The sequence below is a fragment of the Schistocerca nitens genome, chromosome 2 (assembly GCF_023898315.1).
Source record: "Schistocerca nitens isolate TAMUIC-IGC-003100 chromosome 2, iqSchNite1.1, whole genome shotgun sequence".
NCBI classification, from domain to species: domain Eukaryota; kingdom Metazoa; phylum Arthropoda; class Insecta; order Orthoptera; family Acrididae; genus Schistocerca; species Schistocerca nitens.
In genome coordinates, this window is record NC_064615.1 from 494883634 (window position 1) to 494896915 (window position 13282).

General features: G+C 43.1%; 1 protein-coding gene across 1 annotated transcript in view; it reads right to left on the reverse strand.

The window, feature by feature from the left end:
* LOC126236457 (nose resistant to fluoxetine protein 6-like) overlaps nucleotides 1-13282 on the reverse strand; it is a 181465-nt gene that overhangs the window by 112811 nt on the left and 55372 nt on the right. Inside the window, exon 2 of the mRNA XM_049945776.1 lies at nucleotides 8444-8605. Within this exon, the coding sequence (XP_049801733.1) occupies nucleotides 8444-8605 (162 nt within the window). The remainder of the gene's footprint in view (nucleotides 1-8443; nucleotides 8606-13282) is intronic.

The following is a 13282-nucleotide window of genomic DNA, read 5'->3' on the forward strand; positions in this document are numbered from 1 at the left end:
CTTGTCGAAGAATATAGTCAGCTTAGAAAGGAACGATTTTTCAATAATTTTCGAAAACCCTGACAGTAGAGACACAGGCCTATAGTTGCCCATACGTTGATGAGCACTTTTTTTATATAGGGGAATTACTTTTGCCATTTTCACTTGTTGTGGGAAGACACCACACGATAGGGATGGATTGCATATGTCCAATAAAGGCGAAAATATATGTCTTGCTATTATTTTTATAATGTAATCTGGAATATCATCAATACCAGTTGAATAATCACTCTTCAGTGAATTAATGGTATTTAGGAGCTCTGTTGGGCCTGTTGGACAGAGGAACATGGATATATTATTAATTTCAGTAGATTAAATTTCTTTCCGTGATGTATTAGGTGGATTTCCAAATTTTTCCTTCACCAATTTTCCAGCAACAGTTGCATAATAAGAATTGAAACTGTTTGTAACTGCCCCAGGGTCAGTGACATTCTTGCCATCGTGTGATATCACAATATTTTTGTGAGTTGTCTTCTTTCCCATAACCATAAGTTTTATTGGATGACTTCATAATATATTTGTCATGTTCTTCAATTTTTGCCTCTTTTCTGACACGTTTCAAAACTAGCTTGTATTTTTTGAAGTAACTAAGATATTCTGGACTGCTGTCAGTTTTTGACTGCAGAAAATGTTCCCACTTCCGTCTACAAGATACTCTAATGCCTGATGTAAATCAGTTTTTGAATCTATCTGTGCTTTTGGAAATCACTTTCCTTTGTGGAAAAGCTATGTCAAAGTTATGCTTGAAAATGTTCAAAAAATTTTCCATCTTTTCGTTGCTAATAGAGGTATCATATACTTCTCTCCAAGATTGTTCGCTGATTAGATACTGGAAGTATTCAATATTTTTCCTACTATAAATCCTTTTATGGATAATATTTTGTGCACTGGTCGAAATGTGATTTACAGGCATGGTTAATAATTGCTGAAAGGTGGTCACTAAAGCTGGTATCAAAGCTTTCTGATGTACGTTTGTCCATGTTTACACATACCTGATCAAGGAGAGTGACACTAGTTTTTGTTACATGTGTTGGAGAGCTAACAGTCAGACAAATATTGTAGGGTTTTATAATATTTAAAAACTTTTCCCTGTGAGGGCTATGGCTCAGAAGGTCAATATTAAAATCTCCACATACTACAACTGTTTTCAAAGTTGTCTTAAGTTTACCTAAAACATGGTCCAGTTTCTTGAAAAAACACTTATGTTGCTAACAGGATATCCATACACACATAAAATAATAGTTTTTTCTGACGTTAACTCGACAGCTGAAATTTCAAAGTCTCTTTCACAATCAAGTTTGCAAACAGAGGCTATATTCTTATAACCTACATTTTCTTTTACATATATAAAAGTTCCCCCATGTTTTGATTCCATTCTACAAAAGCAGTTTGCAAGTTTAAAATGCAATATTTTTAAGTATTGGGAATACTCGTTTTGCAACCAATGCTCACAAAAACATAAAACTGAAACATCTTACCATTCATTATTGAGGAGTATATTTATTTCATCAACTTTGTTTGTTAGTGGCTGTACATTCTGGTGTACAATCTTCAGTATGCATGTTGTTGTTGTGGTCTTCAGTCCTGAGACGGGTTTGATGCAGCTTCCCTTGCTACTCTATCCTGTGCAAATTTCTTCATCTCCCAGTACCTACCGCAATTTGCAATTTAATTCTGCATCACAATTTTTGGGATACAGTCTACTTCCCTAAAAAAATGTCTTTCGCCCTTTTTGTAAGACATCGCATCTTTCTTTATGACCCATTTGTCCAAAGTACTTTGGACTGCTTCTATATTATGCCTGTTGTGACTCAAATTTGCTAAATGGCAGATTTCTTCAGCCAAAAATTGTTTCCCTCTGTGATTTAAATGAGCTTACATTTATTAAGTTCATATACAGAAATTTTCTGCATGCATCATCTATCTCTTAGTTTACTCTTGCTATTAATTTATTTACACATGACCAAGGGGGCAGGTCGTATCTGTGTGGTTGATTTACATCAGCTACATTTGTGTTGCCTAATTTGGGTAGCACACTTTCAATAACAGTGTTGAGTTCACTACCTTTATCTGTAGCAATATCATTTGCACCTGCGCAAATTACGATACAGTCTTTTGGGTTAAGGGTTTCACACGATTTTACCACTGTTTTTGTCACTTCTGCAATGCCTGCTCATGGTTTGACAAAGGCTAGGACACTTGCGTTAGATTGTGTATCTGCTACTTTTTCTGCTATCTGTCGTCCATGATTATCGGCAAAAATGAAGACTTTTCGTTCTTTTTTGCACACTTGAGACCAGTCTGAGTGACATGGTTTGTAGAATCACGTTTGTCATTATAACTATTTGATGCACTTACTTTATTATTTCCAAGTTTTGTGCTGGTTTCCACTGACGTTCTAGTCTAGGGTGCCATTTTTTTTTTCACGGCAGGACCCCTTTGGTTGTCAGCCGCGGCACCCTTACAGTACAGCGGTACGACGACGCTATTCTATGCCCGTTTTGTTACGCTTCATCGCAAACCATCCTGGGCTTACATTTTAACAGGATAATGCCTGCCCACACAAGGCGAGAATGTCTGCTGTTTGTCTTCGTGTTTCCCAAATCCTGCCTTGGCCAGCAAGGTCGCCGGATCGCTCTTCAGTTGATACAGTTCAGAGTGTTATGGGCGGGGACCTCCAACCAGCTCTGTTTTTTGACGACCTAATTCGCCAGTTTTACAGAATTTGTCACGATATCCCTCAGGAGGACATCCAACAACTATGTCAATCAATGACAAAGCGGAAAACCGCTTGCATCAGGACCAAAGGTGAACCAAGGCGTTATTGATTTGCTCACTTTGTGAAGCTCATTCTTTGGAATAAATCGTCAAATTTTTCTGTAACCGTAATATTTCGTTCGTCTGCACACGGACACCGCTTCTACGAATTTACGACCCATTTAGATAATTCCTTCGTGGCGGTCGTTTTCTTTTTTATTTCTTAGTTTTAGGCAAACGTGACCAGGTCAACACTCGATATGCTTCTCTGCTAACCTCTTCCGCAGCGTCTTCCTGGAATCCTACTCTGGTCTGGTTAAACAACAGAGGGATAGAGTTAATGCTAGTCGCTCACCAGATGGTAATTAATATTCACTATCTATAGCTTCTGACGCTGGTCTTCGTTGGTTGTGTGGTGGCACAAATTGTGTGTGTGTATTGTTTTCCTGCATACGCCGTGTTATGGTTCTTGGGCGGCGTAGTCCCACTTACTGAAGGTTTAAATTTAGTTCTACAGCGCTCCCTCATTGCAACTGTGCCTTCAAAATGACGGGTTATTCACCAGTCGAAATATCGCCGCTTGTCGATGACGTCACCCAGCTGCATTTCCATAAGTTGTTTGAAAGACAATCTCATTGCTTTACACTTATGCCAGAAGACGTGTTTCAGAAATGTGTTTCAGTTTTTTGGATACAGCTCTGTAAGATGTAAGATGGGTCGACGTAGAAACGTCACAGAACGGTAGAAAGGAGCTGCAGTGTTTGGCCGTACCCATGACCACACCGTGACTGATACCGCCCAGTTTGTTGGTCTGTCAGCCTAGATTGTCCAACGTCTCTACAGGGAATGGTGTACCACTAGCAGCGACGGCGTAACAACGGTGGTTGTGAAAAGATTCGAAACGTCAGGGACCAGAGACAAATGTCACGCAGTGTCAATGGCATTCGGTTTCCAGGACGACAGGAACTGATGCTGCCGATGACTGCAAGTCAAGATCGACCAGTTTCCGAGTCAAAATTGCGAAGGGAACTGCATGCAATGGACAGTTTGAGCCGGGTGCTCGCATAATGCCACTGCTCACTGCGGCACATAAAACGTCTGCAGTGGGCTAAACAACACAGGAAGTGAACTGTAACTGACTGGAAGAGCATAGTGTGGTCAGGCGAGTCACAGTTTTGTCTCTTTTCAGCTGATGCAAGGAATCGAGTACGTCGACGGCCATGTTGTGTACTGAGGGTACAGTTTAGGCTAGAGGTGTTTCTGTGATGTTTTTGGGCTGATTTTCGTACCATGACTCGAGCACTCGTTCGGGTTATCACGAACATGAAGAGGATGTTTATTTCAACATTCTAGGGCAGCCAAGTGTTCCCCTGCTATCAACACTCCTGCCTTTATTGATGACAACATCTGTGTTCACGGGGCTGCACGCATACGTTCCTGGTTTGAAGAACACTCAAGCTGCCTGTCTTAGCTCGAGTGGCCCGCCAAATCAGTAACAGCGAAATGCAGTTGTAAACAGTCCCGCAATTCGGTAGTTGTGGAGAAAGTAATCACCAATGAGTGGCTTCAGCTGGATGTGGCATGCATGAAGGAACTTGTTGTCGCTCTTCCTCGCCGAAATGGGGCGATTATCAAGGCTACAGCCGGTCTTATATGGTATTAACGTGATGTCTCATAGTAGTGACTACGCTGTTTGCCCGGTGTGCTTATCAATGAGCACTACCGCCGGCCTCATACATAATTCAAGGACTGATTGTAGACGTCGGCGCTTTTTTGTACTTTTTGTCCTCTACTCCACGCAGGCTGAGAGTGGAGTAGAGGGAATCCTAATGGACAATATTTGGGATGAGACTTTCAGTTGCGGTAGTCGCCTTACAACCAAGCGAAACCTCCTAAAAACTTTAGTCCGAACTGCAGTCTGAAATTATTTTGATTTATTTCTGGACCAATACTACACATCGCTGTAGACAAGAAATAAAATTACATGCGTATATATAGGGTCAATCACGGATATGGGAAGTGCTATTGATGTGTGGTTTCCACAGAATGGACTGGTAGTCAGGGGCACATATTGTTAGCCGATCCGCTACGGTCGCAGGTTCGAATCCTGCCTCGGGCATGGATGTGTGTGATGTCCCTAGGTTAGTTAGGTTTAAGTAGTACTACGTTCTAGGGGACTGATAACCACAGCAGTTAAGTCCCATAGTGCTCAGAGCCATTTGAAACATTTTTTTGTTAGCCGATAAATAGCTTGTAATAACATTTAGAAAGTGTACTTTTCGTGCAAACTACTGTTCTGTAAATGGAACAATGTCCATTGACTTTAACAAACCATTAATTTGGAATGTTGGAATGCCAGCGGTGTTTGTTGCACGATTCTAGTGCAAATCGTTTACGAGATATCGTATTTTGAAAAGTTTCCGCACCAACAATTGTTTGTGCCTTTCAACCCGCGTAGTTGCTCGGTACGATGTTGTTATGTTTGCTTACACTCTGCTTGTCTGTACCCTTAGTGCACTGCGACTTGCTAGACAGTTAATGCGTGACAGTCCAAGCAGCATCTCGATGGGATTTACCAGTGCAGAAAAAACCGACATGCTCATGATTTATGGAGAGATAGGAACAAAATGCAGTTCGTGCTTGCACAGTGTATGCGGCAAGATATCTCAATAGACGTCAAGCACCTCGGCAATTATTTACCAGTGTCTTCGACCAGGTGCCGAAATTGACAGTGTGACACCTAGAGAACGCAACAAAAGGAAACAAGTGACGACAGAAAGGAGGGAAATTAATGTTCTTGCTGCTGTTGTAGTAAATCCACACGTTAGCTCCCGCGCAACTGCTCAAACATGTGGCATGAGTCAAGCAAGTGTCCTACGCATTTTCCATCGACATGGATTCCATCCCTATCACATCTGTCTCCATCAAGAGCTGCATGGAAACGTTTATTAGTATCGTGTTAACTTCTGTACATGGGAATTGCGTCAGGATACTCCAGACGTATCATTTATCTTATTTAGTGATGAAGCCACATTTACCAATCATGGCTAGGTAAGCCGCCGAAGCATGCACTATTGGTCTGATGATAATCCACGTTGGCTTTGTCAGTCGGGACGTCAGCATCCATGGAGTGTAAACGTGTGGCGTGGGATAGTGAGCCATCAGATCATAGGCCCGTTTTTCATTACGGAACACTGAACGTGCACAGGTATTGCGGCCTCATAAAAGACCATCTCCACAGATGCTATAAGACGTTCCCATGCAGACTAATGCAAACTAAGAGAAAAATGTGGTACCAGCATGATGGTTGTCCAGCCCATAGTGCACGGAGTACTACAGTGTTTCTTCACAAATTGTTTCCAAATCGTTGGATTGGACGTCGAGGATCTATGCCTTGGCCAGCTCGGTCCCCGGATTTTACGCCTGTAGACATTTTTCTGTGGGGAAAGCTGAAAGACGCTGTCTACTGGGACATAACAACTATACCCGATGATATGCAACGACGTACTACTGCAGCCTGCTCCAACATCTCCTCTGAAATGCTAGCACGTGTGCAGCAGTTGTTCCATAACAGACTGGAAGCGTGTACTGCCGCTGTCGGTGTTCATTTTGAACACAACCTGTGGTGGTCATTTGTCTCGTTACCGGTCAGATTCTACATAACTAGCGTATAATACACTTATGCTGTTTTTCAGGTATTTTATAAGAGTCGATGAGGGAACTTCTCAAAATCCTAAACGACTCGCAATAGAATCCTGCAACAAACTCCACTGACATTCTTATTTACCCTACTTCCAGTGTGTTAATGTCCATAGGCATTGTTCCATTTACAAAAGTGTATATTTGCCCAAAAATACATTTTATAAGTATTATTACAATCTGTTTTTTGGCTAACAACACGAGCCTCTGACTGCCAGTCCATTCTGTGTAAACCACACATCAACAGCACTTCTCATTTCCCAATACTTGCGCTCCCAGTTGTAGGTGATTCACCCTGCTTACGTGTGTAGCCTATATATACTGAAGCGCCAAAGAAACTGGTATAGGTGTATATATTCAAATACAGAGATATGTAAACAGGCAGAATACGGCGCTGCGGTCGGCAACGCCATATAAGACAAGCGTCTGGCGCAGTTGTTAGATCGGTTACTGGTGTTACAATGGCGGGTTGTCAAGACTTAAGTGGGTTTGAACGTGGTGTTATAGTCAGCGCTCGAGCGATGGGACACAGTACGTCCGATGTAGCGATAATGTGGGAATTTTCCCGTCGACCATTTCACGAGCGTGCCGCGAATATCCGGAATCCGGTAAAACATGAAATCTCCGACATTGCTGCTGTCGCAAAAAGATCCTGTAAGAAGGGGACCGCCGGCCGGTGTGTCCGAGCGGTTCTAGGTGCTACAGTCTGGAACCGCGTGACCGCTACGCTCGCAGGTTCGAATCCTGCCTCGGGGATAGATGTGTGTGATGTCCTTAGGTTAGTTAGGTTTAAGTAGTTCTAAGTGCTAGGGGACTGATGACCTCAGATGTTAAGTCCTATAGTGATCAGAGCTATTTGAACCATTTTTTGAAGAAGGGGACTAACGACGACCGAAGAGAATCGCTCAACGTGACAGAAGTGCAACATTTTCCGCAAATTGCTGCAGATTTCATTGGTGGGCCATCAACAAGTGTCAGCGTGCGGACCATTCAATGAAACATCATCGATATGAGCTTTTGGAGCCGAAGGCCCACTCGTGTACCCTTGACGACGGCATGAGACAAAGCTTTACGCCTCACCTGGGCCCGTCAACACCGACATTAGACTGATGAAGACTGGAAACATGTGGTCTGATCGGAAGAGTCTCGTTTCAAATTGTATCGAGCGGATGGACGTGTACGGGTATGGAGACAACCTCATGAATCCATGGACCCTTCATGTCAGCAGGGGACTGTTCAAGCTGATGGAGGCTCTGTAGTGGTGTGGGACGTGTGCAGTTGGAGTGATATGGGACCCCTGATAAGTCTAGATACGACTATGACAGGTGACACGTACGTAAGCATCCTGTCTGGTCAGCTGCATCCATTCATGTCTATTGGGCATTCCGACGGACTTGGGCAATTCCAGCAGGACAATGCGACACCCAACACGTCCATAATTGCTATAGAGGGGCTCCAGGAACATACATCTGAGTTTAAACACTTCCGCTGGCCACCAAACTCCCCAGGTTCTGGGACACCTTGCAACGTGCTGATCAGGAGAGTTCTTCACCCTCTCGTACTCTTACGGATTTATGGACTGCCCTGCAGGATTCATGGTACAGTTCCCTCCAGTGCTACTCCAGACGTTAGTCGAGTCCATGCAACGTTGTGTTGCGGCTGTTCTGCGTGCTCGCGGGTGCCCTACACGATATTAGGCAGGTATATCAGTTTCTTTGGCTCCCCGTGTACATGAACATGTATTTTTGAGTCTGTTTATATACGTGTGTCCTGGACATTAGGGCAAGGTAGTTCGATATATCCTCAAAAGCTGAGTCGATGTGCTGAGAACCAAGATGGGCTTGTCAGTAACGTCTGTATGAGTAGTGCGAGTTGTAGCAGTGTGAGCTGCAGCAGCTGAGAGCGTCGTTAGCAGCAGTAGCGGTCAGGCCAGACACGGAGTACTCACTCTGCACGGCCCAGAGGGTGAAGTTGCGCAGTGCGTCCAGGTAGCGGCTGTAGTCGCGTCCGCAAACAGAGCCCGCGTGCAGCTGCGCCGCCGCCGCCGCCACGGCGAGCGGAAGGTCGGGCAGCGTGCGGGTTGCATACCGTCCAGGCTCCGAGACGTTAACTGCAAAGAGCGACACATTTACATGACACCGCCGCTGGTACATCGGAATACTGACAAAGGCACCGAAAAATACGAAAAGGGTAGAATTATGACATTCTTAGCGTCACCGTTAAAATTGGAATCTCTAAAAATCATTAAACAAACATACGCTAAGGAATTGATATATTATTTTATTCATAGCTGTTATTTTTCATCAGATATGTTACAGATATTTTAGAATAGAATTCAGTCTTCAATTCTAAATATATCTATCATGGTACTATGCTCCCGTGAAGAAAACACTGACACCTACGAAACAAATACTAAGTAAGTTTCTGTAATATACTTCTTATACTTAACATAAACATATGGACGAGGACTAAAGATTGATAATATCGATAATTTTGTAGAGTTCTGAAGATGACAAATTAATTAGTCGAAACCTTAGACCTCGGCCATATGTTTATGTTAAGTATAAGAAGTATATTACAGAAACTTACTTAGTATTTGTTTAGTAGGTGTCAGTGTCTTCTTCACGGGAGCATAGTACCAAGATACGTCTAAAAAATGTACGTGTTGTATGTGATTATTGTAAACACAAATTGAGAGACTGATAATTTACAGTAACTGAACCACGATCCATGCACATGTCAAGCTGTTGTACCAGTGGCTAGGAACGTCCATACATTAGGAAGAACATGGCACATAGTTCTAATGTACAGGATGATTCTTATTAACGTTTAAAAACCATCAGAGCAACGTAGATGACGCTGATGTAACTAATTTAATAAAAGACACATGTCTGGAAATACTCCACAAGTGGAATGGCTCTGAGCACTATGGGACTTAACATCTATGGTCATCAGTCCCCTAGAACTTAAGAGCTACTTAAACCTAACTAACCTAAGGACATCACACAACACCCAGTCATCACAAGGGAGAGAAAATCCCTGACCCCGCCGGGAATCGAACCCGGGAACCCACAAGTGGATAACAAATGTTAAACATGTGACGTCACCAGATGACGTACCATGCTGCACGAGCAGTGGTTGGGTTTGTCGATCCTACTCTCGTCGGTGCGGGGCACTGTTACGTACCGCTCCGCTAGATTTCCTGTTTTAGTGTCGTTTGAAGGAGCTAGTTCACAGCACCCCAGTAGAGTCCACAATGGGCATCATGACTTACACAGCTGTTGCCGCTGCGGTGATCCAAAATACGGAGGATACTTTCGAGCGCGTGCTTGAATGTATGATTGAGTGATGCATTATTTTCAAGCAAAAGGTGCAAATTTTGAAAACATTTTGTAAATGTGATCCGTTGTATAAGCAGAAGTTACAGAATTATTTCCTCACCGTAACCAAGCAAAAACTGTTCATATTTTGTATTTGTTTCCCTTTTTCCCTTGTTATTTTGTTCACCGACATTATTTGATAAAGAAAACGTAGGTCATTTACAGCTAGCGAAGCGATTCGGAAGCTTATAAACGTTTACTTGTGACGCAATACAACAGGTTTTTGTTGTACCGTACTTTCCAATAAGCCAGGGGAGACTGCGAGACTGGTAAAGAAAACAATAAATCTTACCTCAATGTAAACTCATAACTGTCTAAGACAATGCAAAAAATGTTGCCTGGCAGACGAAATCTGAGCCCCACGATCTATAAGTCGTTCATGTAGGCTCGGAGCCACACCGTCGTGAGTTCTTGACTCGGGTTGGGATGACCAGGTGCGACAGGCTGACAGTCTCAACCGCTGCACGTGCGGCGATGTACGTCACCTGTGGCCTCACATGCTCTACATTTGTCATTCACTTTTCGGATATGTCCCGACATTTGCAGCCCCATGTGCCTTATATTGAATTACACGTCTCAGTGTCTTCTACGTCGCTTCGGAGGTTTTTAAATGTTAATAAGAATCAACCTGTGTAAAAGGAATGGGCTGATTTTCACATTTTATAAGAAATGCTATGCAATCAAAATAGTGGCTTTTTTTTAGTGCAAATTGATCACTCAATAAACGTTTTGAATTTAGGTGGGAATGCTTATGTACTTCAAGTTATTCTAAAAGTTTCATTTTGTAGCCCTCGTCAGTTACAGGCAAAAATATTTATAGTAAGCGAGAATAGACGAGGAAGGATGTCTATCGCGATTTTGAGACGTTCTGCAAAAGCTGACTTTTATGAATTCTCGTCGTCTTTGTTGAGTAAGTCCTCACGAAAGCGGGTCTTAAATGTCTGTCCTACATTTAACATGTGAAAATTAAGCCATTCCTTTTATATAGTAGAACTGTGTGCCGTGTTTTTTTCTAATGCATTACATATAACTTTCTTATATGCCTTAGTTATACTCTTTATACGCTTTTATATAAGTTTCTTGTTGCTGGTACAACAGCTTGATATGTGCATAGATGTGATTCAGTTACTGTAAAGTATCGATAAATTAATCCATGTTTACATTAATTACACATAGTATATAGATTTTTTGGACATACCATGCTATATGCTTCTTTGGAGAAGATACCGACATCTACCAAACCAATACTAAGTAAGTTTCTGTAATACACTGTTTGTACTTCACATAAATGTAAGCCAAGGTCTAAGCATTTGTAATATCCTAGACTTTGTAGGTTTGTGAAAATGGCAAATCAATTTGTCGAAACCGGTAAAGCTAAATAAAATATATTTGCAACTGACGACTGGATTTTATTCTGGAGTTGACATATGTTTATGTTATAAAACTTTAACTTACGCCTGGCATACCACTTGTAAAACATACAAACACCAATAAAGGGATGAAAAATGTCTGCTACAATTCAAGTAAATGCTCTTTTTTAGTATATATACGAAATACAAATAAACACTTGCTAATTCGCTGATGTGGAGTTAATTAAAGTATATATGACCATGAAAATAAACTGCTAATCTAGATGCTCAAGAGATAGAAAGTTTGCAAAATGCTAATATATATAAGCCGCTGTAAAAAGAATTTTCACGAATAAAGTGGGGAAAAGAACTAAAATTGAATTTAATAAAAGTATGGCAGTTCCTCAACTTCTTTACGGCATTGAGATCTAGAGATTTACCAAATGACTGAGAATAACACTGAATCATATGAATGTACACTGATGAACAAGAACATCGTGACCACCGACTTACTATCGATATAAACCTTTACAGACGACAGCAGCGTCACCTGGCGAGGGATTACTGCTCACAAGCACGGTACATGTAGTACGTAGAATGGGAAAGGCGTGCGATATATCTGAGTTTGACCGAGAACAGATTGTAATGCCCCGGAGGCATGGCACGAGCGTTTAGGAAACTGCGCGACTTGTCGGGTGTTAGAAGAGTGCTGTGGCAAGTGCCTTCAACACGTGGCGAAACCACGGTGAAACCAAGTCCAGACGCCGTGGAGCTGGGCGTCGACCCTTCATTACAGATGTCGGACATCGTAGGCTGGGCAGGCTGCTAAACTGTGGCAGAACTAACATCGGACTTCAATGCAGGGCAGAGTGCAATTGTGTCTCAACACACAGTGCACCGAATACTCTTAAAGAAGGGGTTCCGCAGCCGATGACCCATGCGTATGACAATGTTAACACCATGATATCGGCACTAAGACTGAAATTGGCACTTGATCTTCGGCACTGGACGTTATCGCAGTGGCAGAGCGTTGCATGATCTCATGAATCCCGATACATTCTTCATCATGTCGATGGGAGAGCGCGAATCGGTCTTCCAGGGGAACGGCTCCTTGACACCTGTACTATGGCCCCATTATGCTCTAGGGAACATTCATATGGGCATCCATTGGTCCAATGGAGCTCGTGCGAGGCACCGTGAGGGCCAAGGAGTAAAGTACACTGGTTGCAGCCCACGTACACCCCTTCATGACGATCATATTTCCCGACGGCAGTGGCATTTTCAACAAGTTAATGCGCCATGCCACAGGACCAGGAGTGTGATGGATTGGTTCGAAGAACACAGGGCGAGTTCCAGTTGCTGTGTTGGCCCTCCACCTCGCCAGATCTGAACCCGATCGAACACATCTGTGATGTGATTGAACATGAGGTCAGAGATCATCCTCCGCCTCCGCGGAATTCACGGGAGTTAGGTGACCTGTCTGTGCAGATGTGGTGCCAACTCCTTCCAGCGACCTACCAAGGCCTCATACCTTCCACGCCACGACTCGTCGCCGCTGTTATCCGTGCCAAAGGAGGACGTACAGCCTATTAGATAGGTGACCGTAATGTTCTGGCTGCACAGTGTATGAATGTTCAAATGAAAAGGTATGAAAAGCCGTAACAACCAAAACAGTTGAAATTTGGACGTGCCACTTTGGAATAACGTAGTGAGACATCTAGGAACGTCACCTCATTTAACAAAATTCAAAGCTGTGTCCTCGGCGCGCAAGGTGACGCTAATCGTCTTTTTCGTCGTCCGAGGTCCGATACTCATCGAATTCCACGAGTACGGACAAACCATTAACAGTGACATGTACTGTGAAACGCTCCGTAGCCTACGCAAGTTCATCGAGAGCAAACAATCTGAGCTGATCACGGAGGGGGTGATTCTCCTCCACGGTAAAGCGCGTCGGCACGTTTGCAAAGTCACACAAAGTGTAATGGTCAAATTCAAGTGGGAGCCGCTTGAGTATCACCCCTGCTGCCCGAACATATTGCTCTGCGGCTTCCGTGTGCT